At 33.3% G+C, this 27720-nt stretch overlaps 1 protein-coding gene across 1 annotated transcript; it reads left to right on the top strand.

Moving 5' to 3' along the window:
* Window positions 1-1401: 1401 nt before the first annotated feature.
* On the top strand, window positions 1402-26978 carry LOC129225216 (plasminogen-like). The gene is made up of 9 exons (XM_054859785.1): window positions 1402-1500; window positions 3660-3817; window positions 9653-9881; window positions 14029-14142; window positions 15074-15296; window positions 21893-22016; window positions 22946-23102; window positions 24903-25030; window positions 26793-26978. The coding sequence occupies exons 1-9, from the start codon at window positions 1446-1448 to the stop codon at window positions 26976-26978; spliced, it is 1374 nt and encodes a 457-aa protein (XP_054715760.1). The 5' UTR covers window positions 1402-1445.
* Window positions 26979-27720: the final 742 nt, after the last annotated feature.

The raw sequence follows: 27720 nt of genomic DNA, 5'->3' as shown, positions 1-27720 counted from the left end.
AATTCAAAGATAATTTTCTATCGACGGTCAGTTTTTTTTGAGCCGACATCACACTTGAAACTTTAATGTAGAAAATGCAATGTCCAGTTAAGTATAATATTATAACAGGTAACACAGAATCACATTTTTTTTGTCATCATTATGTACTTGTACTTGAGGTAAAACATCAATAAGATGAGACAGATTACTTATGTTCACACTCGGCAATCCATCATAAAAATCATTCACAATGCTACAAAACTCATATGGAGCCATAAAACTGATTTACAGTCTGCTGCAACCACATTTATGAATCGGATTCAAAGTTGTCTTTATGTTATTATGATCCAGCTAATTAGCATTATTTCCCAAATCTAGCATCATCTGGATCACTTCGTATAGATCCAGGGCAAAAATGACGTTTTTCGCTCTCCTTTAGAAACGAAAAAGTAATTTCCTTTGCGAAGTTAGACAACACATATTTATGGACCAAAAAGATTCTCGTTGGACTAAAGAGAAATTTTAAAGGTAAACTGGTCGATCTGCGCTTACGTCATCAAATGTATCGTTGCCAGTTAACAGACATTGACTCTAGTACGGTGATGGTTTAACACAGAAAAGTCATAAATTATCAAGGCCCGTTAAGTGTCAGCGCCATCTAGTGGGGCCATGATTTAATCAAATTGAAAAGACAATGTCTGGCGCACTTATAGTTACGTTCTTGCTGTCAGAATTTAAAATTATGTCTCAACATGATTTTTTTTAGAGGCTGCAAATTTGATGCGGATTATCCGGAGATCCGGCTAAACGATACTCTGCAGAAATTTGTTGAAACAGTTTTTGATCACGAATTGTTTATTGTTTTCACTTGACCGTTGAACGACGCCCGTCCTTTGATTTTATTTTTCTATGCTTATAATACAGGCGTCCATGTGCCTCGGAATCGAATTATTTATAAACGACCTTCTATACACAATCCTTTTGACGCGAGAACAGTATCCAGCACACAACATCCAGCCCCTGGCATTCATTTGAATTTTCAAATTAATTCAAATTAAGGTAGAGGTAAAAGCCATTAGTAAAAGCTAGAAACTCCACGAGTTGTATCTTATCGCAATTCTTGAGTGCGAAAAACCTAATTTGAATTCAAGATTTCAAAATTCAAACTAATTTTTTTATTTTATTTTTTTTTTTTTTTTTGGTTACTTGAATTAATTCCCACCTATGAAGCCCATTGAAAGAAGAAAAAGAACGTGATTCTTCAACTACAAAGATATTTCTTAAGCAAGTGAGAAATTATGCAACCCAATAAAAAAGTGAACTTTGATCCAATCTCAGACACAATCTCCATTTGTTGATTTGTTCGAAAGAGAGAATTTTTTCACCTGTTCCGAAATCTTTTATGATTATTAAAATGAGTAAAAATTTTAAAAGGATTGCTCTAAATTAAAACCTACTGAGATACGATGACGATTTCACGTACAGTATTTTTGTTTCTAACTTTCTTTGCTGCTTTTTATGGTAAGATATCGTTTTGTTTTTGTAAAGTTAACTGCTCCATGGAGCTCACAGTTTTATAGATAAATATTCAAAATGACTTTAAAATCCAACAACTATTTCTGTAAACTTGGCTTTCGCAGTAAAACGTATACAATAAAATAAGTATATGATTTCATGATTAAAACACTAAAAAATTGCAGTTAATCTTGATATCTTTATGTTTAGGCTAATTTTAAAGCAGCCAATTTAAATTTAAATTAAAAATTGAGCAAAAAAGAAATAGAGGCGGTATAGTAAAATTAATTCGTAAAAAGCTGTATGACGCTTATTTATTATTTTAAAGAAATAGTATGTTCTAGAACCTGGTTCATTAAATATTTTTTGTGTCCAGTCTACAAGAGATCTTTTTCATTTTATTTATTTATTATTGGAGGAAAAGGTGTAAATATGGGCATCTTCTTTTGTTTTCGACTATAAATTACTTAAAGTTCGAAAAATTCTAAATTTTTGTCTTTCATTAGTAACTATAGTAACAAGTATTCTAAACGCGAAAAGGCAAAACAATAATTAATATCAATTATTTCCTTTCGAAAATGGCGATTTAAAAAAAGTTTTTAGAAAAGCTCTAGAAAAAATGGGGTGTAAATATGGGCACCCTTCAAAAAAGTCACTAAAAATAGCTTAAAAACTATACAAAATGGTAGAGAATTTAGCGGAGGGTGGCTCAAACCTGGTAAGTCATCCAAAGCGGGTAGGCCTTCGTATCCCCCCCCCCTCATGGTGTGTTTACCTGAACACCCCCGAGTTTTAATCAGTCCCAGCGAAGCAGCAGTGAAGCGGCAAGGCGTAACCATGCTTAAAATTAAAAAAATAATGCATTTCTAAAAAAAATTGAAGTTTTGTAACTTGTGATTAATCGACGATCAGCTTCTTTTTTTTAATTGTCATGTTATGATAGTCATTTCGTTTGTTTCTTTTTTAAATTTAAGGTTATAATTATTGAAATGAAGAACGTGCCTTTGGGCAAAGCGGGTATAGGATTCAATAATATATATTTATTTATAATTTCTTGACTCGTGTGCTGACTTAGATTTTCTATTTCAATAGGACAAGTATAACTTTGAAAAGTTATTTTTTTAGGATGGCAATTAATTATTCTATGAATTGAATCAGTTATTTCTTTATGTTTTACAAACAAATGTGCTGACTTTAAATTGGATAATTACAACTGTTTTATATTTTTTATATAATGGCAGGTAGCTATAGTCAACTATTTTAATCATTTATAACTTCATATTTGATTGGTAGGTGCAGCAAATCACAATTAGTTAAGCTTACACGCTTTGGGTTCCCTGGTAGGGCAAAGCGGGTTTTTCAAATGTTTGTAAAGTTTGATAATAAATAAATAAATATTGGGTTTGAAATAATACAAAAATCACTTTTGTTTTGAAGTTCAAGAACCCTGCTAGGAAATAAAACCGAAACTGTTACGATAAAAATCCAAAAACTACAATTTTCGAGCGTTCTTCGAAAACCTATCCGCTTTGTGGCACCCACCCCTATTTATTACAGGGAGGGGGGGATATTTGCAGAAATCGCAGACATAAATGACTCTTTCAGCCCCGGAACAATCTAAGTAGGTCCATATTCCACACAACACACATTTAACCCACACCTCTTCCCGAGGTGCCTTCAGAGAACTTTTCATCACGGAAAAATGCAAGTTGTATCGCTTGAGAAATAATTTTTATTATTTAAAAAAAAAAGTGGTATGATTAGATGGGAACTCTTTAAATGGGGGCCCATATTTACACCAACTACACCTAAAGAAGATGGACACTATCAAATGTAACGTAAAAGTTCAAAGATTAATGTAAGATCTCCGCTTTACGGATATCACTATGAAATATTGTATTTAAACAAACATTACAACATCAAAAGAAAACAACTTCACATGCATCTTTAAAAGTCCAAAAGAACAGCAATTTGCACAATAACTCACGCTGCATCTACACTCATTGAAATAAAGTTTCCAACTGCTTTATATGCTATCTAATATTAGTAAGTGGCATCATATAAAATCCTCACCAGTCTTCAGTACCTCCCATAGCCTCTAGGAAGGGGAGCCCATATTTACACCTTTTCCTCTATTGTTTTTTGCTTTATGAATGAATTTTCAGGAGCAGAGTTTGGAAGCGATGAGGAGTTTCAATGTCCACCTGAATATCACCTTCTCATCAATAAAGAAGCAACTGTTTCCAGCCCATTTTACGGCAAAGAAAATGAGTATAGAACTGATCTGAGCTGCAAATACAGGTTAACTGCTCCCGAAGGTTACGTAAGTTGAGATCAACTGGATAACTTTCAAAAATAATAAAATAACAGAATTTTTTAAAAAATACTAAGCACTTTTCATAATGCACTTAAAAGGACAAAATAACTGTTCTGGGTCAGAAAGGAAAATTTTAGTATTCCTATAATTTTCAAAAAGTCCAAGAAAATGACAACACAAACGAAGAAAAATGCGGCTCACGTCATGAAGAGAATTTTTTATCATTATCTAGCTTTTAATCATAACTTGAAGTGTTGAAACATGCATATTTTTTTATCGGGAAGGTTTAGTTTGAAATGATTAGAACCGCACTTTTCTTCGTTTGTGGTGTCATTTTCATGGGGTTTTTGAAAACTACAGGAATACTTAAATTGTCCTTTCTGGCCCAGAACAGTTATTTTGTCCTTTTGAGTGCATTATGAAAAGTGTTTAGTATTTTTTAAAAATCCTGTTATTTTATTCTTTTTAGGGTAAATGTATTTCAGAAATAGAATAATGTTACCATCACGAAACTTCACCTTAATGTTTCATATAAATGCTTCGTACTAAAAGGAAAAAACCTATAAACGTGTCTAAAACGTTGAGCATTTGGCAGTAAAAATTAATCCTTGTACCCCTCTAGGATTTGTTTGTGAACTAATTTAGTCAAAACTATTTAAATATTAAAGGTTTGCAAAACTAATTCATATTTCACAACATACAAGTTACTCATGATAAAGATCCTAATTTGTGTCTTTACTTGGCATCGTTTTCGATTATTGGCATAGATGAGGATAAAAATCCTAAAAAAGCTAAGACTGGATAAATCTCATGCATTCTCCAGAGAAGCCTCGATTCAATATTTTATTATTATCACTATTAATATTGCTGTTGCAAGGAAACAAAACTTGTCACAATAGGTTTTATATACAAAGATTTAACGGGGAAATACGTGAAATTTGCTGTTTTCCATCCTGACCGAAATAATAATTTTATTTTATAATTTTAATATTTCAGCGTTAAGTTGTACCTTAAGATTAAGCAAATCATTTAGTGAAATCCCGTAGTCTCTTAGTAGTCTAGCTGCTCAGATAGAAGCAAAATCAGGCCTCAGATTTTTCCGTGACAATCAGGCCAAGTATAATAAAAGTGCTTAATAAAAATTATTTGAATTTTGACGTCTTGAGTTCAAATTATGTGTTTTCACGAATTGCGATAGAACCCAACTCGTTGGGTTCCTTGTTTCTACGTACAAATGGAATAGAATGGAAATGGTTAAGAAATTTGCACCTGTCATATTATGATGGTGGTTTTCTTGAATAGGTACTACGAGGCATATCCATAAAAAATAAATGGTAATTCGGATGCGGCAAGGAAGATAATGGTTTTCTGGGCAATATCTTTCAGACAGCTATTATAAACATTATTTACAGCGTATAACGTTATTTATCAATCTTAAAGGATAGAATTATTAATCTAGAAATTTTACATTTAGATGAAATTTTACTGTTTAAGTTCATTTTTATAAGTGTTTTTTCCTATAAAAAAACGCGTAATTTTACACAAAAAACGAAACTTTTTTTTTTAGTGTAAAGTCTGCTTGCGTAAGGCTTTGAAAAAATCGTGAATAAAATCAAACCGCAGACGGTTTGTAACTCGTGACGGCTGACTCGTGAAAATTTCACTTTTTAATAAATATTAAAAACAACCGTCGTCTTGGCAATCTGAAAAATCAGAGCAGCATCAACTTTGATCAAGTGAGAATTTTACCCACAAAGGGACCCACAGTAATGCCAAGTCACGTAAGGAAAGGGGGTGGGGCATGAGTAAACAATTTCTCTTTTTTTTCTTTCGTTCATTTTTCAAAAAAATATTATCGATTTCTCAGGGCAAGTGTGTCCCCATGACTGAATAGTCTTTTCTTTTGGTCATGGAATTTTTTGAATTTTTTCCTTTACTTTAGTATATATTTTGTAAATGTTGTTCACATCTGCCACTATAGGACGGCAAATTTGAAAAAGATTAAAAAACCAAAACAATCATAATATCTCATAGAAAAACTCTATAATGTGAAACATTATTAAACATTGAAGGGTTTACAACCAATACTGTGTCAGGTTAAAATGTACAGCAATGTATGAATAAGAAAATATTTCACCCTAAATATGTAACCCTGTCAAATTTTCAAAATTTCGCAGCATGCTCGGACCGCTGAATAGACAAGAAAAAAACTTACTGCATACTACAGAAAATATATTATTATGCAAAGATTATTCTCATTATGCGACTATATTGCTTCTTGGCTTCATACTATAGAGCATCATAAAAGTGATTTTAAAACCAAACCCAGTGGCACGGGGGCCAAGTTCTACTGTGTCGACTGAAAGGGCACTCCTGTGTCGACCCAATGAAGGGATGAACCGGATGAACGCTTAAATCGACCATGGCCGACCCGGGAATAGAACCTGGTCCTGCGGCGTGGTAGCGCGAATGGCTACACCACTAAGCCACTGAGCTTCACTTAAGTTTTTAAGCAAGTTAAAATATTATCTATCTTTTTATTTCTTGTATCTGTTCAATAACACGAAATTGTTGACTAATTATTCAGCAACAAAATACATACAAAGACTCCCAAAAGTGTTCGTACACCTACGATTTTCAATGAAATAGGCCCCTATGCATTGGTTAGAATTAATATTTCGGAATAGGTATTTAATTATATGATCTATGATCTATTTTTAACAAAACTACGCAAATTTTTTTAATAAAACATTAAAACTTATTTTTTTTTAAATCAAAAACCAAAAAGCGCCGGAAATTTTATCTCACAAAAGTCTTCATACACTTTGAAAAAATGTCAAAAAATTAGTAAATAATCTAACTTTTTACAAAATTATTATTTAGTAGAATATCATGCAGTATCAACAACAGCTTTTAAACGTCTGGGAATTGATTTCATTGTTTTTTCTTTCTTTTTTATACAATTTCTGAATAAGTGTTCAGCCGCACTTAGAGTCTTACTGTTTCTAGTTCGCTTTTCGTTTCAATGGTGTATTTTCGTAATCTAGCCACCAGATATCTCCAAATATGTTCCAAGAAGTTTAAATCTGGCGATTGAAGAGATATTTCTAAGTTTAAGGACAATTTTTGAGGCACCAAACGCAAACGTGTACTTCTTATCGTTATTTTGATAAAAAAAACAAAGTTGTTTCCGATTGCCAAATTTTGGGCTAATAGTTTGAAATTGTTTTTTGAAATATTTAACTGAACAGCATGATTCATTATTTCATCAAAAAATTCCAAACTACCAAGTCCTGATGCTGTTATGCACCCTCACACAAGAACACCTTCACCGTCCTGATTAACTGATCCAGCTAAGTTTTTAAGATTAAATTCCTCATTTTTTCTTCTATTGACAATTATACAACAATTTAACCCAAAATATTGAATTTATTTTCATCTATAAGTTAGACGTTGTTCCAAAACGTTTTGAGCTTATTTATCATTGATTTTACGACGAAAAGCGTAAGTTTACTGTTTTTCGTACGAACAAGAAAATTTCTGCGGGAAGAGGTCCTCTTTAATCCAGCTAATCAGAGAATTTGGCGAACAATTTTAGGTGAAAATTAAACGTAAAATTTTTCATTCAATCCTGCAGAAACTTTTTCAGTTCTGCAATGTGTACTTTTCATATTTTTTTTAACTATAAACCTCCGATCACGCTTTGTTAACTTTGCCGGTTGACCTTTTCTTACCTTGTTTTCGATCCGATTCTTATCTTTAAAGCATTTTATCCAGCACTTCACTATAGAATGGTATAAATTATCTAATTTAGAGACATTTCAAATCAATTTATGGCTACTGTGAGGGAAAAAAAAATCAAATTTCGAATCTTGTTTGTTGTTTTCTACGCATACGTGCCATTTAAAAATAATAAGCAGTATTTTAAGGAATAAATAAACAAAAAATTAAAGGCAAATGACTTTACAGTGTGATTACAATGAAAAATAATAAAAAAAATCACATATTTTAATTTTAACCATGAATTTATTCGAAATTTATTCAGTGTACGATGACTTTTGTGGCGTATTTTTTCTTTGTCTCATCGTTTTTTGACAAATTTCAAAAGTAAAATTCGGAAATATTTTGAAAAAAACTACTGGGTTTTAATCATAATGGCATAGGAATGGTGTGAAAAAAAAAATTGGACTTCATATTCGAATTCAGTTTTGCGTTATTTTGGTTTTACTACAAAATTTCAAGGTGTACGAACACTTTTGGGAGCCACTGTAAATAGGTAGATAAATAAATAACTATTTTTTTGAAAAAAAAATAACAGTGAATTCATAAATTGAATGAACTCATAATTATAAAAAAATTATAACTACAAATGTTTGCATTTTTGTTTTCAATTATAATATTGTATTCTAATATTAATAATATGGAAAGGATATATGAACTGTTCACCCACAATGACCCAGATGTTGGGTTCATAAGTGCCCCATCATTTGCCGTAGGACTAACTTGCTAACTGAAGAATTTTAAATTCAATAAAAAGATTTAAATAGTGTCACAAATTTACCTAAATGTTTAAAACGTTCAGACAGTGGCTTGCAATAATTAAACTTAGCTTATTATTTACGCAGTTTGAAATGTGTTTTACCGTGAAGAATACCGAAATTACGTACACCACCTGCTAAAATGAAGAAGTTGTCACCACAGAAACAGAAAATTGCATATTGCTCTAAAAGTTTCACAAGGACTAAAACTACCATCAATAAAGAGTTTCTAAAAGTTTTTGCTTCAAGTGATCTTAATGAAATATACCATGCTTACATCAGCCCGTGTTCATTTGTGCCCCCCTACCTCTTTCTTTACGTCGTTATTTTGCTGTGAATTTCCTGTATTTGCAGTCTTTAAGTTGTGACTACAGTTGATCCATAACATTTCAAATACTAGAGGAGGGGATAGTAACATGGGACCCCATTTTCTTTTTGACTTACCACAGCTAGAAGTTTCTGACAGTTTTATTGCCATATATTGTAATTACCAATTTAAAACATTATGGAGGTACAATATCAATTTCAAATTTACTCTTCTCCACTAAATGAATAAAATTTGATCACAGAAAAACTTAGAAGTGGTGTACATGAAATACACCGCCAGCTCAGCCAATTCCAGCCGAGGACTGCAGTTTCGTGCTTATTAGCACTCATCAGCCCGGCATAGGAGTGACTGAGCTGGAGGTGGAAAACCTCTTAAGGAAGCTAAGAGTGCCAAACAAACTGGCAGCTAATACAGAAGTAGCACTAACCAGACAGGAAGCAATGGTTCGGTTCAACTCGAATATTGAAGGCAAGGAAGGTGTATTCAATAAGCTACCGCCCTATAGCTGCCTGCTTAGTGCTAATTCTGTATTAGCTGCCAGTTTGTTTGGCACTCTTGGCTTCCTTAAGAGGTTTTCCACCTCTAGCTCAGTCACTCCTATGCCGGGCTGATGAGTGCTAATAAGCACGAAACTGCAGTCCTCAGCTGGAATTGACTGAGCTGGCGGCGTAATTCATGTATTTCTGTCTTAGCCCTGGCTATAGGGCGGTAACTTATTCAATTAGAAGTGGTGTCTTTGACTTCAGGTGCAAGTAATATGAACCCGCTGTGTTTTTTTTATGTATATATTTATTTATGTATTCGATATTTTGTACAATGAAAATCAAGATGTAATAATTTTATTCAGAGAAAAAGCTTTCAAAATGAATCACAGGAAGCTTAATGGCATACTGCAAGTGGATTAACAAACTCTGATTATATGTTTGTAGCGAGTGTGCTTTTTTCGTTATGGAATATACTTTTTCTTAATTTCAGAGCATCAAAATAGATTTTAAAGATTTTGACATAAATCCTTCTGAGTTCTGTGAAATGGATAAACTTCGTCTTTACATAAACGAAATACCTGCACTCTCATTATGCGGCAGTCAGATACCTCATCCTATTTTCTTGACCACCAATGAAGTTGTGTTTTCCTTTGAAACGAATTATCAATTTTCTCGAGGTCGCAGAGGATTTCTGCTACATGTTGTAGCTACGTTAAATGGTAAGTGAGAAGTAACACTTTCAATATTCGGAGGTAAAATTTAAAATTTTCTTAAAGATTTTCTTTTAATTTGGTTCGTCAGTAAAGTTACCCTTAATAGAGCTTTTTGAATTCTTTAAACATTTTCATTTGCTTGGTTTTTTGTTCGGCTACAGTCTGACCACTGATGAAATGGGAAGACTATTACATCCGGCTTACTGGCGGAAATGGACGCATCTATTAGTTTTCAGGGACGCCAGCATTTGCAAATGTGTACTAGCATCATAGAGTAAAGAAATTTATACAGAGAGGCCCCGTCTCGCGTAAAAATGAGATGAAATTGAAGCCGAAATTATGGGATACAACGGTGCAATGATGAACGGGGTTATGATAACTTTATCGCTTCGCGAGAATAGTTTTCACCAATCTCGCAAAGAGACCAAATAAAGTAGCTGGAGGATTGGTTTGCATTTTAATTCATGCTTTAATGCAATTTCAAAAACGTGCTTCATAAACTTGCAACAGTATCCGAGTTTAAACTAACAACCAATTGAGATTCAGTAATGGAATGTTTTGAATCAAAATGTATCTCAAAATATTTAGCAAGAAGCTAAGGATCTTGGGATACAGCGGTGCAACTTCTGGCTTCAATTTATTTGAGCCGGAGGCCTCTCTATGTAATTTCTTTACTCTATGGTTAGCATCGAAATTACGCAGAGTCACATTGAAGCTAACGAACCATGCGCGTCCAATTTTTACTTTTCTCCCTCATTCAGACAGACTCGTCTTAACATGACGTTGTGAGCAGACTACATTGGCCTAAGGCCCCTATATATAAGAGCCGACGCATCAGTTTAAGATGAGCCATTTTGGGTCGGAGGGAGTGTTTGAGTGGTTGTCTTTTCTGGCAAGTTATCGCGTTTGTTGAGTTTTCACTGGGAACAATTATGAGCGGTACGTGAATTATTTATTAAATAAAATATTATTTTTGGCTAATTTGGCAAAACCCTAAATTTCACTCTGGTAACCCTAGCTCCGCAACAATGAAAAATGCGACTTAAATAAGATGCACTAACTCTATTTGTAGTTCATCTTTCTCAAACTACAGAGAACGAGTGACAGTCCAATACTTTAGTGGAACATTATGAAAACAACCTGATTGGCCCAAAGCAATGGTTATCGTCACGATATTAAAAAAAAAAAAAATAGATACCAAGTTTAAAGTGTTAAAGTATTATTTACTTAATTGAACTTTGATAGACTGATTTAAGAAAAATCACAATGACGCAGAAAAATATCAAGTTGTGGTATACTCTTTAAAAAGTTACGATTGATATGCTCAATATAACGTAACAGTTTGACTTAGAGAGAGACTTACCTCCGAACAATCAAATAAGAAACTACTAAATGTAAAACCCTAGATCGTAGGAAACTAGTTTAGACTGGTCAAAAAATCCACTTTTTTATGTCATAAAGTGCTAGAAAAACTATTCAAGAATATGTTGGCGAAATTTCGATGGAAAATTCCAATTAGTTCCGATGCTAATGAGCACTTAAGGATCATTCTCCAGAAAATGTAACTTGAGCGCAAATATTTTTCAATTTCGAAACCTTTTGTTTTCTTTTTCTTTTCATTCTTACATGAAAGTGTTACCTACTAGAAGTAACCTTAAACAATGGCCCAGCTAAGTTCCAATTATTTTACTCCTAAATAAAAAAATGCCTTGTTCACGGAAATAATAATTAAAAAAAAACTTTTAATGTTTAAAAATCGAGGCCAATTTAAAATCAAAGTAGTAATTTTGTTACTTGTGCAAACAATGAGCTATTTTAGTGATTAGTGGGAATATAATATTAAGCCCTCTTAATTAAAGTACGGTTTAATTAGTAGTTTCAAATGTATGTTAAAAACTGTATTTAGTAAATTTGAGGATATACTGGCAATTTATAATTTTGGTAAATACCTATAATTGATGTATTTCCTCTCCATCATTTATTTTCACCTCAGAAATAATGACATTGATAAGGTCTGTCACGGAGGTGAGGAATTTTCCATTAATATAGGCCTAATGGATACATTTTTTAGGAAAATATTTTTTTCTCCGTTGCTACAATCTGCACATATTAAACATATAAAAACATATTCACTTCTTTTTTTACATTAATTTACATCCCTGAAATTCAAGTTCACGGAGGTAAGAGTTCAAAATAACCACACTTAGTTTTTCAAACAAAATCTATCTTCTTATTTTTCGACAAAAATCTCACAACTTTTCTATGGATGAAAATAAACAAGGGGTTTCACTTGTATCATGGAAAATAAAATGCGATGTTATTACTGCCACGTGTTAATGAGAAATGGCGTTTTGTGTTTAGGGAACGGAAGTGAGAATTAATTGTGTGTCATGATTCCTTAACCTGCTAAAACGAACTAAAACACAATATTAAACAATTAAATATACTTAAACAATTAGTATTTGAGACTCTTGTGAAAGGAATAATAGATAAATAAGAATATACTTTTAATTAAACAAGTTATTAGGCAACATTAACAGTCATACCAGGTGTGTGACATGCCACGGAGGTGAGAGTTCACATGTTGTGAACCAAAAATATACAGAAAAAAATAATATTAAAAAAATGTTGGCAGGTTTAGATAGATATACAGGGTGTCCGAAAAGTCCTTGACACATTAAAAAAATTCATAGAAAACCAACAAATTGTCGTATGAATTTGCGGTTTGCACCATAATACTTCACAGGTTCAAGAGTTTTTATGACATCGGAAAAAGAAAAATTAATTTGAATTTTGACCTCTTGAATTCAAATTATGTTTTTCGCAATCACGAGTGTGTGTATGTAGGCGTGTGTGTTTGTGTGTGGGGGTATGTGTGTTTGTGTGTAGGGGGTATGTATATGTGTGTGTAGGCATGTGTGTTTGTGTCTGTGTGCTGGCATAAGTGTGTGGGTAGTTGTGTGTATGAATGTGTGTGGGGGGGGGATATGTGTATGCGTGTGTAGGCATATGTGTTTGTGTCAGTGTGCAGGCATGAATGTGTGGGTAGTTGTGTGTATGTGTGTGTATGTTTGTGCGTGTGTGTATGTGTAGGTGTCTGTATGTATGCGTGTGTGTATGTGTAGGTGTCTGTATGTATGCGTGTGTGTATGTGTAGGTGTCTGTATGTATGCGTGTGTGTATGTGTGTAGGTGTGTGTGTGTGTGTGTGTGTGTGTAGTTGTGTATGTATATGCGTGTGTCTAGGACATGGATGCAACATTGAGACGGTTTTCGCTGTAGGAGCAGCATCGTGAGGAGCCGGTAGACGGTGCTGGTGCGGAGGGTGGCGAAGGGAAAATAAAATGATAGGACGCCAAAAACAGTCAAATGAAAGCAATAAGCAACCGTAATTGCTCAAAAAAAAGAAAGAAAATGAAAAGGAGAAAAAAAAGGAGAAGAAAAGCATTTCGCAGTCAGGGTATGCTATGCTTGTATTCTTCGTTCAGTAATTTTCATTCCTTTTTACGTTTTCCCATGTCACCAAAAACGATTTAAAAGTTATTTTTATGGTGCAAACCGCAAATTCATACGACAATATGTTTATATGAATTTTTTAAATGTGTCAAGGACTTTTCGGACACCCTTTATATTTGATAAAATTAAAAAACATTGTTTAATGAATTGTTCCTTAAGGTTTTTACAATGAATTGAGGGGGCGTTGCATAAAATATCTACAACTTCAAAAAAAGAACCACCCTAATATATATATATATACTATATATCGTCGCCTCAAGCAACACTAAGACATCTAATCCCAGGAATAACACTAAGATATCCTACTTGTTCTGAGGTGACGATATTTTGCTCGTTTGGAAGAAGAGTGCTACAATACGAAATTTTTAATTTTTTTTTCGCTTAAAGGCCTTCAAAGGACGTTGTTCTTTGAAAAATAATGACAGTTTTTTTTTTTGATTATTAACCACTGGAGAGCACAGCGAACTTACTTTTCTTAGTGCAAAATGCCTGAAGAGTTAAACTTCAAACGCTTCCCCTGTAAAATTTCATTTCTTCGTATTGTGGCACTCTTCTTCCAAATGAGCGATATGTAAAGAAATTGCAATCAATAACGTTACATTTAAATTAAATTAATAATATGTTACGAATCATTTCAGAGACAATGTGTGATGAAGGGTTTTCTCAGTGCGGTAATAGAAAATGCTACCACAATGAAAAGAAATGCGACGGTATGGATGACTGTGGAGATGGCTCTGACGAGGAAGAATGTGGTAAAACTAACTTGTATGACATATACTCCCTTCGTCCGAAAATAGTTGCTACATTTGCATACTTTTGTACCGATATTTGATACTGGTTATTTCTTGACTTTGTTTCAACAATTTTTATAGATTTTATGGTGCTTTGCTATCAGTCAGCATCATTTCCAAGCATTCCCTCCTTTCCTTCTTAGATCAGGATCATTTAGTTTCAAAGAACCAAAGATCGTACACTCTTAAGCCACGCCTCATTTTGTAAGGATTGTATTCACCAGAGAACCATAAAAATCAGTTAGCTTCATAATAAACCTACGAGTTGGTAGTTTCAAGATAGTTTTTTGCGGTTACTGGTGCAAGGGTCTTTACAAAACGGTTTGTGTTGGATATGCAAACCCTGTATTTTTGTAACTAATTTCGTACTGATTTAATTAAGGCATGCATGAAAAATAAATGTTGTTGATGGATAGCATATCACCCTGAAATCTCTGAAAAATGTTCAGTCATAATCGTAAAACAAGCTATTTCAATATTTAGCCCATAGTTATTAAATTTCAATAAATAATTTAGAGCAAAAGCGTCGATGTAACTACTGTCCAACCTCCGATGAGATGGAAAGGCGGACATCCGGTTTACAAACGAAAATGGACTCACCTATTACTTTTCAGGGATGCCAGCTTTTGCAGATGTGTGCTAGCCTATAAGTCAAGCACAGTCACATTGAAATGAACGAAGCATGCGCGTTAAAATTTTACTTTCCCCCCCCCCCCTCATTCTGATAGACTCTTCCTGACTGGACGTTCCCCAATTCCATAAAAATGTTGGCAAATAGTAGCGACTAATTTGGAACTGAGGGACCTAAACAGCAGAAAGCTGTTATCGAAAAAAGAACAAAACCAACCATTAGGCACATTTTGAATGTTTTTTTTTTCTTTCTTTTCTGAAGGAGAACAAATACCACATGGTACTTTCGAATGCGGGAACACACCCTTTGCACCCGATACTACTTTTTCGAGTGCAGACCGAATGGTAGGAGGTCGAGTAGCAAGACCTCACAGCTGGCCGTGGCAAGTGTCACTCAGATTAAAGACTCATTCTCATTCTCATTTCTGTGGGGGAACTCTCATCAATGATCAGTGGGTACTGACTGCAGCTCATTGCTTTATCTCGTAAGTATGATGCACGACAGCAACTTTCTTTTTACTTCAATCCATTTGCACGGGCGTGACTCTTTTACACATACATTTGCACAACATTCCAGAAGTTTTAAACTGCGGCTTTTAATTTTCAAATATTTCAACATAAGGAGCCGTTATGTAGCATAACATGAAGTGCCGCTTTTATAAAAGAAATTTGTTTGTAAAATATAATGATTTGCATGTGTTGCGGGTGTGTCTGTACAATCACATCCGCAACACATACAAATCATTTTTCACGTTTTTTTTTTTTCCCATTAAGTTTTGACTTCATGTAATGATGTAAGAAAACTTCTTATATTCAAATATATAAAAAACAAAAGTCAAATTTTACAGGTCCCGGAATAAGAGGCAAATATATGCGTAAAAAATCATATCTGACCAAACCATCTTATTTCTGATATTTCTTCGAGCTCTTTCTGTACTTTGGTTCGATTTAGAGACCATTTGGAAGTTCAGAGAGCAGGATCAGAAGGTTGATAACGTCCGGGTCACCAATTGTGGCACAGGAACAGACGTAAGAGTAAGGTTTTTCCTCATAGGGTAAGGGTAAGTTGGTCCTAAAAAGACAGGGCAGTAGGGAATTGGGACCCCAAAACACCCTGGCGCCATTGTTAAGTACTATTTCAAGTCAGCGAGTTTGAATTGCGATTAAATGGCCGTGCCATTAACCAATGTGAATAATATTCCTTCATCAGTTTTAGAAGGTAACAACAACATAATTAATGTTTAGTATTTAAATGATGACTGATATGCGGTAAGGTTTTTGCATTGTTATAAAATTAAATTTTATTGTTAGTTTCCATACCGGTAGCAGAAACAGCGCAACGCTGCGACGCCTGCTGCAGATTATCGAGCAGGCCTTTTACGATTTCTAAATTGAAAAGATTTTTTTCCGCTTTCTGATCAAATTTCTCAAAATTAAAGCAGAAAAATGCAGTTAAAAGTGAAATAGGAAAAAAATGTGAAAAGAAAAACATGCACCTGAATTTACGCGAGAGTTCTGAGTGGCTAAAGAGGCTAACAGCACTTGCTCCCGATCTCAGTTTTCTATTTATTTTACAGCTTTTCAGCCTTCCTTTTACCCTTAAATTTTTATTTAGCATTTTATTAACCGACTTCAAAAAAGGAGGTTATGATTTCGTCTTGCGGCTTTTTATGTGTGTTTTCGTATTACTTGAAGAATACTGGACCGATTTGAAAAAATATTTTTTTGTTTGGAAGGGTATGCTTTCCAGATGGTCCCATGTTAATTTTGTCTGGATCTGATGAGGGGTTTCGGAGAAATCTAAGAAACTTTAAATTCCATACGTTGCGGCTACGTAGAACAGCTTTCGTCACTGCGCAATACGTCACTTACAGGTCACATGGTTTGGCGTGAACGGTGAATTTTCGACGGAGGAATCTTGTCTTGAACAATATTTAATTCTCACACATCGGGATGTTTGATTTTCACGGAGCCGTCCGTTAATTTTAAGTATAGTCTTACTAATGTATTAATTACTTATGTAGCAAATGAGTAAATTAAATCTATTTTGCTACAAAAATAGTTGAGTTAATTAATTTAATATAAAAAATTTTTGCTAATAAATAACTTCATTTAGTCATTAAGTTTTTTTTTTTTTTTTTTCAAATATTTCAGTTTTGAAATACATTTAGCGTTCAATTCAAGGGGAATTGAAGACAAAAATTCCCTCCCCCCGCTGATTAAACTTATATTCCTTATTTATTACAGTGAAACCTGTGTAAGTTGACTACTTGCGGTTTACTACTTTAGTGGTCAAATTAAACAGGTGGTCAACTTACAGAGGTTGATTTATATGAGAAGGGCTAATTCCGTGCCTGAAAAAAGCGGTCAACTTAGAGAGGTGGTCAACTTCACAGGTTTTACTGTATATCGTAACTGATGTCCAATTTCTGAAGTTTGACTATTCTAGATTTAATATTTCATGACGCCTTCAGTTTAATTTACAGTTATGGCAGTACTAATTAACAGACTTCGTTGGAACTTTTTTATGCACTATGATGCCCGATTACTAGAAGATGTCTCGACCGATTAGAAAAATTCTTTTTCTGCTTGAAACGGTATACTTCTCCCGGTCGTCTAATAGTCTTCAAGTCCGGGTATAAGGGATACTGGAGAAATCGTGGAAACTCTTCAAATTTCATATTCGCGCTTTGTTGTTTGTAAATTCAAAGCGTCTCACTTAGTGAACCGATTTTTATAGTTTTTTTGTTTAATGGAGTGATCTAACTTAGGTCCCAAACCTTTGCTTCACCATATTTGTTCTTCAGAAAAAAGTTAGGGGCAAAAAACAATAAACTTCATTTATTTTCAATATTAAACGATTAAATATAAAATCCATTGTTAAAGAAAGTGCCATAAAACAAAGGTACTTTCATTACTCAATGTTAAAGAAAGTACCATAAAACATTAATATTAATCAGGGGAGCATGTTAAGGGTGGGGGGGGGTGTTTTGAGGGGTATTTTTCCTTTTTAGAAGGGTTCTTGCCTTGGGGGAAACCCCCCCCCCCTAAATATTACCCTGTATTAGACAGTAGTAGTCATATCGCAAATTTTGCATAAAGATTTCTGAAGCAAACAGGAAATTCATTTAGTATCATTGCTTTAGTAGTATTTTGATCTTCATATATACAACATCACAGTAGATACTCTGTTTCTAGTGTGATGTTGAACGTGGCCAAGCAAGAAGAAATGCTACTTTTTTCACGAGTTACGTGACACGTATTATTGTGAAATATAAAATAGTCAGGAAAACCATTGGCGTTTAAATGGTTCTAACTAAACTAGCGCACAAATAAATATTGGAGAGGAACAAAAATCAGTTTTTAGTGCCAATCGTATAAAATGTTATGCGCATTAAGATTTTTTTCTTTTTTTAATCGACTTCAAAAAAGGCGGTCTCGATTCGTCGAAATCTTTTTATGTATGTCCCCCGTAAACTCAAACACGCATAGACCAATATGGAAAATTCTATTTTTTTATTTCTCGTTTAAAAAGGTATATACTTCCTAGGTGATCACATCTTCATCAGGTCAGTATCTGAAGATGGGATTCTTGAAAAATCAAGAAAACTCTTCAAATTATATGGGCAAAGTTAAATCGATTTCTGTTGTTTTTTAGTGACTCGTGATTTTTTTCGGAAAGCATACTTTGATAAAGTCAAACTGATGATGAAGACAATTTTCTTTGTAAATAATTGCGCATTTAAAAAAGTCTTTCTTCAGTCTTCGGAAATCTCCGAGACGTTGTGCTCTATTTCTTTCTCTATTTTGCTCATCTTAGCTGTTTTCAGACTCCTGTGTTAGACACTTTCTGACTCGAGATGTACGTAAGGAGTGTACCATATACTCTACCCTACGTACTTATTTTATATTTACAGCACTAAAAAGCAAAAAACAAATTATTTTCAAATAAAAAAAAGAACCGCCTTCAAAATACAAAGAGGAACTAAAAAGTAAAAAAATAATTGTTCATACTTGCATACGATTTCCTACCCAAACGCATAAATCAAATTTATTCTACAATTCCTGTACAAAAATCAACTAAACTAAACACCCAACTATAAAATAAACACTGATTCTAATTACTATACGATGAATTATTTTAATACCTAACTAATTATATACGATCACTTAATTTTTAATAACCATTTGAAGTCCGGGCCTCCTATAAACTACTATCTAATATACAGTGGTGGACAAAATTATAGACTCAAATTTTTTTTATTTTGTTTCAATTAAGACATGACTCAGTTTAAATTATTTTCATTGAAGTAAAGATGAATAGTTGAAGAAATAGTTCTAAAATTAGTATATCTTATCAATTAAATAAAAAAATTCATAAAATTAGAAAATTTGCAAATTTAATATTTTATCATTACGTGAAACCTGGACAAAAGTATAAACTCAAAGGTAAAAAATCCAGGATTACGAGAAAGTTTCGTTCGAAAATGTTAATTTAACGCCATAGAATGAATACATGTTGCCATCAGTGATTGCTAAAAGTTTTGTTTTTGGAAATTTATGAGAAACCTATAAATGCATCGCTGGACAAAATTAGAAACTCTTTTTTTTCTCATTTTTTCAATCATAATTTAATTTAGTTTAAAAAAATTTTTGTTCCAGTAAAGATAAATAACTCTCTCAGCATGGTAAAGCAGGATTGGCATTTCTTAATGGAAGATCGAACGCTGAAGATTACCAATTAATACTGGAAGATCATCTCTTACCTTTTGCTCATCTGATTCCTGGAGGTAACTGATTATTTCAGCAAGATAACGCGAGTGTACACACAGCGAAAAGTACAAAAGAATGGTTCAAGCGCTGGGGTATCAAAGTTATCAAATTGGCCAGCTCGTAGTCCGGATCTTAATCCGATTGAAAATCTTTAGGGGACCACGGTTCGCGAAGTTTATCATGATCGGCAGCACCAAACCACAGAGGAATTAAAAATGGCAATACTTTCATCAGCTGTTGGAAACTCTTGTGAAACCTACATGCCCATTCGCATATTCGAGGTAATTCGGAAACTGGGGGCCCAACTTGTTTTTAAAAGTTTGTAGTTTACACTAATGGCTAGATTTAATGCAGTGTTAATTTTTAAAACATTTCAAATATTGATTTTTTTTTTTTCAATACTATCCATGTTAATAGCAAAATTACATTTTCCTAAATCTATGCTTTTGTTTTACTGAAGTAATTGCAAATGTAACTTAACTAAACTCAAAAAAAAAAAAAAAAAAATTGTCAGCTTATAATTGTGTTTATGCAGTATTGTAAGTTTGTAATTTTCTAATTCAGCATTGGTTCATTTTTGGATATTAAATGATTAAGTATTTGGATAAAATTCTACCAAACTTCAGAGTTTCTTACTTTTGAGTTGATACTTTTGTCCAGGTTTCATGTATTATAAAGATATTAAAGTTGAGATTTTTTAAATTAAATTATTTATTTTATAAAATTTATGAGTTATACTGAATTTAGGACTATTTAGTCAGTTATTTATCTTTACTGGAACAAAATTTTTTTAACTGAGTTAAATTATGATTGAAAACATGAAAAAAAAAAAGAGTTTATAATTTTGTCCAGCGGTGCATTTATATGCTTCTCATAAATTTCCAAAAACAAAACTTTTAGCAATCACTGATGGCAACATTTATTCATTCTATGGCGTTAAATTAACATTTTGGAACGAAACTTTCTCGTAATCCTGGATTTTTTACCTCTGAGTTTATACTTTTGTCCAGATTTCACATAATGATAAAATATTAAATTTGCATACTTTCTAATTTCATGAATTTTTTAATTTAATTGATAAGATGTACTAATTTTAGAACTATTTCTTTAACTATTCATCTTTACTTCAATGAAAATAATTTAAACTGAGTCATGTTGTAATTGAAACAAAAGAAAAAAAATTGAGTCTATAATTTTGTCCACCACTGTATATGACAACTCACCTATCCTGAGTTAAACACTAATTTAACAGAACGCGAGTCTTTAAAAGTAAACCTACTCAGTTACGTTAGGTAGTAGTTTATAGGAGGACCCGACTTCAAATGGTTATTCAAAATTAAGAGATCGTATATAATTAGTTAGGTATTAAAATAATTCATCTTATAGTAATTAGAATCGGGTGTTTATTTTATAGTTGGGTGTTTAGTTTAGTTGATTTTTGTACAGGAATTGTAAAAGAAATTTGATTTATACGTTTGGGTAGGAAATCGTATGCAAGTATGAACAATTATTTTTTTACTTTTTAGTTCCTCTTTGTTTTTTGAAGGCGGTTCTTTTTTTATTTGAAAATAATTTTTTTCAAGCATTCCTTTTTGCCGATTCAAGTATTTCGACTAATCTAATGATGTTCTACCTTGCAGACTACTTTTGAGGTTTTTTTTTTTTTAATTAATTAATTTATTTATTTTTTTTAAATCTCCGTTGCTGACTACTGAAAAAAAAAAGGATGCTACCGGGATTACTGTAAACCAATAACACTAAATTAATTTTCACCAAGGGCTGGGGCTGGGGGTCTCAGGACAGCTTTTGCAAGTACATATATTTCCGTATAGAATGGGTAATATGGCTTAAAACCGAGAATTGTTGGAAATAATGTCAAAAACGCACTTTTCTACGCTCCTGCAAGAAGCTGAATTCCGCCACAATTACTTGTGGATATTGGGAAATTGAATAATCTCAACATTCACAAAAATGTGCTAGATTTTAGTAAAACTTCTTAAAAGCTATTTTTCGTATGTATTTTCCATTAAATTCATTTAAATTTATATTTTCCTATTGAGTTTGCATTAACAAACAATCTGCTTAAATGCTGAACGCAGAAAATTGCCAAAAATAAATTGAACAAAAAAAAAAAAAAAAAAAAGTTCTCTTGACTTGTAGTTATTTTAATATACTACAAGTAACACGTAGTATTTAACTAATTATAACATTAAAATATTTAACTAATAAATTAACATATGAAATCGTGTGCATTTAAATGGGCATAAAAGTAATAGAAATTGTTAATTTGCTTTATCTTAAATTCCAGCATCAGCGATCCATTCTACGTTGCGATTCACTTGGGAAGTCACAATAAAAGAGAAGAAAGTTCCTTTCACCAAATGAGAAATGCAGTGAAAATAATTTCCTACCCGAATCTCGAAGGAAAAGAAGTAAGACCTTGTTATCTTATAACCGTTTTTTTATTATCTTATAGCCGGTATTTATTGCTCTTTGTTCTTTAAAAGCGATTCTCGATCAATTTTATCATTTTTTTTATTAATCGTTTATTCTGAAAAAAAAAAAAAAAAATGGGGAAAGCAAGTCCAATCATTGGCTCAGCAAAAGCTAATCCAAAGATCCCAAGTCACGTGACTCAGCAACAACGAATAGTTGGCATGTTTTACGTGAAACAAGCGAAGGGAGCCCGATTTCTTCCAATGCTTTGCTTTAAAATCTATCACGTGACTTGGGGTCTTGGTTTCATGAATGAGTCTTCACTCCCTCCATTTTATCTCTTCTCAATGGGGCAAAGCCCCTTTACTGTTGAAAGTCTGAGGGGCAATTGATGCCCTTGCTCCTCCCCCCTCCCGCGTACGAGCCGCCTATGTTGTGCACGGGTGTGACATTTTTAAGCATATATTTGCACTTTATTGCTGAAATGTTGAACTTCGGCTTTTAGTTGTGATATTCAAATGCAAGGAGACATTATTACTATGAAGTAATTGACTTTCTGAAACGTCTTTTTTGTACTTAAAAAAACAATGATTTGTACGTGTTGCGGGTGTGACCTCACGGCCACACCCGCAAAATTGACAAGGGGGAGGGGGAGGGGTCAAATATATGCTGACAAAATACTTTGACAGCATTAATAAACATCAGACTAGAAGAGAAGTTTTCTTTTCGCAACATTGCAGAAAAACAGGGAAAGATCAATCCATTGCTCATTATTTATGGCAGAAGTGCCACGACAATGTACGGAGGGTTTAAAAGGTGCATGAAGAACGTTTTGAACATATTTTATGAACATTTTTTAAAAACATAGTTGCTATGATGATAATGAAAATTAAACGAAGAAAAAGTTTGTTGTTTGTCATTCCAGATGGAAAACTACGACACCCATCATGACATGACCTTAATAAAATTGAATGCACCCGTCAAATTTACAGACGGAGTACAACCAGCTTGCTTGCCTGGACAAGGATGGGAACTGCCAGAAGGAACTGCATGCTACACTACTGGGTGGGGAGAAACCAGAGGTAAGAGAAAACAAAAACTAAATATTAAATTCGAAAAAATTTAAAACCGTCCCTGAAGGAAGATTTTCTAATGATCTCGCGGGTATTTAAATACAATAAAAAAATTCTAGATAATATAGGAAAGCTGGAAAAATGAAAGATAATGCGAAGGCTTTGCTATTCCTAAAAGCAGAATCAAGCGCGAAAATTGAAATTCCTTTTGAATGCCTTGGCTTACTAAAATCAGTTACAAGTATTTTATTATTTTTTAAGAAATAGAAAATGGCAACATACGAGCATTTATAAACATTCATCTCTCTCCTTCTCTCTTCTTGTCTTTCAACAATAAAATCGTTACTGATCGTGTCAATAAAAACTTCGACTTACATTTAAAATTTGCTAAAAAAGATTATGGTTTTTTAGTTCTATATAACTTAGAAGTTAAAATCATACATAAAAACAATATTTTTTAAATTGATACTAATACTTTAAAATATGTGAGTAGTTTTTCGCTCCCTGAACTGCGGAAGAGTGCGAATTATCGTAGTTTTTAATTATTTCCGGTAATTTAAAGTCCTGCAAAGATGAAGATGTGACATAGCTAGGAACACTGTCGATCAAGCCCCTTTCAAAAATGTATTAATTTTTTTAAATCAAATTGGTTTATCCCTTTAAGAGCTACGATGCCACAGACAGACACACAAACACACATGTCAAACTTAAAACTTCCTTTTATTTTTGTGTCGTGGTTGAATACTGAAATATGTGATAGCTTACGAAAAGTAAAATTTGCGTCAAGTTTTAAAGAGCCCCAGATCATATTTTCGAGTGTTCCTCTGTCATTACTCTTTCTAAGGAGAACCGGAAGGAAACGGGGATAATGTATCTCTCTTAAGATTCTTTTTTTTTCTCCATAGGAAATCATAAAAATAAGTCTATTAACCAAACAAAAGACTAACGAATATGTTTAACTCAAGTGAAAAAAACTCAAAAAAAAAAAGCAATATTCATGGAAATTGAAAACGTTAAATGCAATTTCATTCTGAAATATTTGAGGAAACTAATCGTTTGTTTTTCTGTATCTATAGTTCTGTATATATAATAATGTTGTACAAGGGTACAACAAGAAGAGTGACATCACACATTTTTATAAGAGCATGTTTATGAAAAACAGTGTGACATATAACAAGGGGGGGTGAGGGGGTATGGTGACTTGTGACACGACGTTATGACAAAGGGCGAGGGGGTCAAAAATTGATGGAAAGTATTGTCATTTATGGAAAGCCCCTAGCGATAATGTTTCTTTTTTTTCAGGAAGTATAAGCTCTGTAAAACTATATAAAAAGGTAAGTTTTGTAACAATGTTGTTACTCCGCGTATTATTCATGTTTTACATTCAAGAAAATATTTAGAGCTCTCAAATTACTTTTTAGCGCTTTTAAGGTTAGTATTAAGGTGTTATAATTATTTTCATTAAACTAATACGAAAAATCCACAAGGTAAAAAAACTTGTTATTTTAAGGATTTTTTAAAATTATCTATTTTTATTTATGTACAGTAAACTCTCATTACAACGACTACCGATACAATGAAAAATCCGTTTATATAAAATGAAACGTCGTTTAAATTTCCGTTATATTGCTTGAATTCCGTTGTAACAAGGTTCCCGTTACAACGAACAAAATTTGAGGTCCTTTAAAGTTTGTTGCAATGGGCATTCAATGTATTTGTTGAATATTATTTGTTTATTGATTAATTAATTTTCATATTGTCTTTGAAAATTCTGTAACTTTTTTTTTATTTTAATTTTTTGATAAATAGGAACTGGCTCAAATGTGCTCTTAAAACAGACTAAGCAAGTTGTTGTATCTGAGCAAGATTGCGATACCGATGATATCAATACAGAATCTCAGATTTGTGTAGAAAATGTAGGGAATACTCCTTGCAAAGTGAGTATTTTCATGCTGTAAAATATCACACCAGGGAGCCACATGAATTGTGTAAAAATGAAAAAAGATTAAAATAAATAGCAATCGAAAGAGCACACGAGACTTTTTTGGTGCAAAAATTATTTACTCTCTTGTCCCCTTACCTTGAAGTTTACGAAATTTTAAGAAAGAGCAATCTTTGAAGGCCCTGCAAGAAATTGAAGGTCCCTTTTTCTCGTCAACAATTTCACCGTCTGCTAAGTGCGTGAAAGATGCTTTCTATTACATACCGAAACTCGCTAAATTTGGCGACTTTTCTTAGCATTTTGGCAAACTTTGAGGCATCGTGTTTCGATTACGGGGATACGTGGGCAAACAATTTATGCGTCTAAAACATGTTTTACTTTGCTCTTTTGATTGCATTTTTTTTTCTATTATTACACTATCGTATTGTTCCTTGGTTAGAAAGTTTTCCAGATAAAAAATCTAATCTTCCTCCTTTACATTAAGCAGTCTTATTTTAAAGTTCTCCTAATTGAAGCGTTACATTAAACTACAAGAAATTAAACCACGTCAATGGACTTGCTACTATGATATATTTATATTCATAGTTGCGGCAAACCTAACCTGGTAGCATGATGGATGCTACACAGTTCCTAATCACAGCATTACTAAGCCGCCAGGTTAGGTTTGCCCCGACTACAGAACTAAAAATATTCCTTAGCTTGAAAATTTGTCAAGTAAATCTTAAATACTTTATTCAAAAAATCTTTGGAAGAGCTCCAAAGTGTTTAGGTCAATAAAATGTGTGGAAAATAGATATTTAGAAACATATCATCACGACGAAAGTCACAAAAAACGTTTTCTCGTGGCATTTTGCGTAGAAGATAAAAAAAAAACAGCAAGGCCTAGAAGGGAATCCAAAGTGGTCTTCTAAAAACAAATTGCCCAAGTTAAAAAAAAAAAAAGTTATAAAATGGACTCCCTTTTGCATCGCGAGATGTTAGAAAAAATTTCTTCCCTATAATTGGGGCAAACCTAACCTGGCTACGTCGTAATGCTGCAATTATTATCTGTGTAGCCTTCACAATGCTGCCAGGTTTGGTTTGTCCCAACCATTGACGAAACGGTTTTCCGATCCGCTATTTATCTTCCGAGTTGAACCGACATTTTGGCGAAAGTAAGAATTCGCTGATTACTATCACTTTTACTTAACCAGAGAAATAATGATTAGGTATCTTGAAGGTCCGTGGATAAGTCGGAATCTTTGCTAGACGTTGAATCTTCATTTTAATAGTGTATGTTTAATTGCTTGTCATTCGCGTGTGAAGGACTTTAAGGAAGACAAAAATATTTACTGTACATTGGTAAAAATTCAGGAAACTTTTAAGAAAAGTATTGCTGTAAAATATAGTGTCTACGATATTCAAAAAAAATTACAGTAATGTTACCGGGACAAGTAAGCGATTACAGTACCAATTGGTACATTACCTGACTCACGGTGTAAAGCATAAAAGTTTCCAATCTCGCTCTGTCCTCGAGTCATATTTTGTATGGGGGATAGTGTACCGGTCTGCAATAATAAGAAGACAGGTTCGAACCCCACTGCTTGCATTTTGTTAGTTTTAATAAGTGCAACTAGCCACAGCATTTTTGTTTCTCCTGTCGTACAATTTTACAGTAAAAAGTTTTTGCAACATGGATGCAATACATTTTACCACAAAATTACAGGAACATTTTAAACAGTTTTAGACCTCTTTACTGATTATGCTTCGTTTTATAGGGTGACAGCGGTGGACCTCTTGTTTGCAAAATAGAAAACAAATGGTATATTTTTGGAGCAACAAGCCGAGCAACGCGAGACAACCAAGAAACCGCTCTCTGTGCTACTCCAGGAATAAGCACTATCTTTTCCAAAGTGTCAGATAAAGTCGATTGGATTAAAGCAATGATTCAAAGATTCAGTTGAATTCTAAGATATAATAAAATATCTTATTGATAATTGTCTCTGAGTTAAAGTTATTGATGATTGTCTGATGCTCAACCCATTGGTAGTACGGTATTTTTGGGGATTTTTTTCGCATTTTATTCAGGAATTTTTATTTATTTATTTATTTATTTATTTATTTTTTTTTTTTTTTGCAGAAATGCCTGACTTGTTTGAATCGATTGAGCACTAAAGCAACGTTTATGAGGTCTTTTATATTAAAAACACTTTTCCCAAAAAATAAGTTGTTTTGTATTGTTGGGGCTGCGTATTAGTTTTCCAACATTTGCAGTATATTCCCAAGAGCTGACATACATTATTTCATGTACCACCTCTATCGGTGGATAGCCATGACCACGATAATTTTGACACTCAGTTTTCCTACCAGATGAAGGCATCTAAATTTTTTCGATATGAAACTGCAGTTGAAATTAATTTTACCGTGAGCATTCAAGGCCAAGCGAATTTTCAAAGCCTCTTTTACATTCCGCATTACAATACGACATGGACGAGACGATTTCTTGAAAAGTATCTTGAGAGTCCATCAACTGGAGCTTGGTTTAAAGCTGCGACCGTGGGCGTAAGAAGGGGCACACAAATTTTGGGGCCCGTCCAAAATTATTTTTACGCCCCCCCCCCCTCCTCGATATTGTTTACCCCTACGTCTCTACATATATTTCACCCTTCATTTTTAAAATCTCGGGACTTTTTCAGGCTTGGACCC

Source organism: Uloborus diversus, chromosome 6 (assembly GCF_026930045.1).
Source record: "Uloborus diversus isolate 005 chromosome 6, Udiv.v.3.1, whole genome shotgun sequence".
In the NCBI taxonomy this organism is placed as follows: domain Eukaryota; kingdom Metazoa; phylum Arthropoda; class Arachnida; order Araneae; family Uloboridae; genus Uloborus; species Uloborus diversus.
This window is presented reverse-complemented; position numbering and strand designations above follow the sequence as displayed.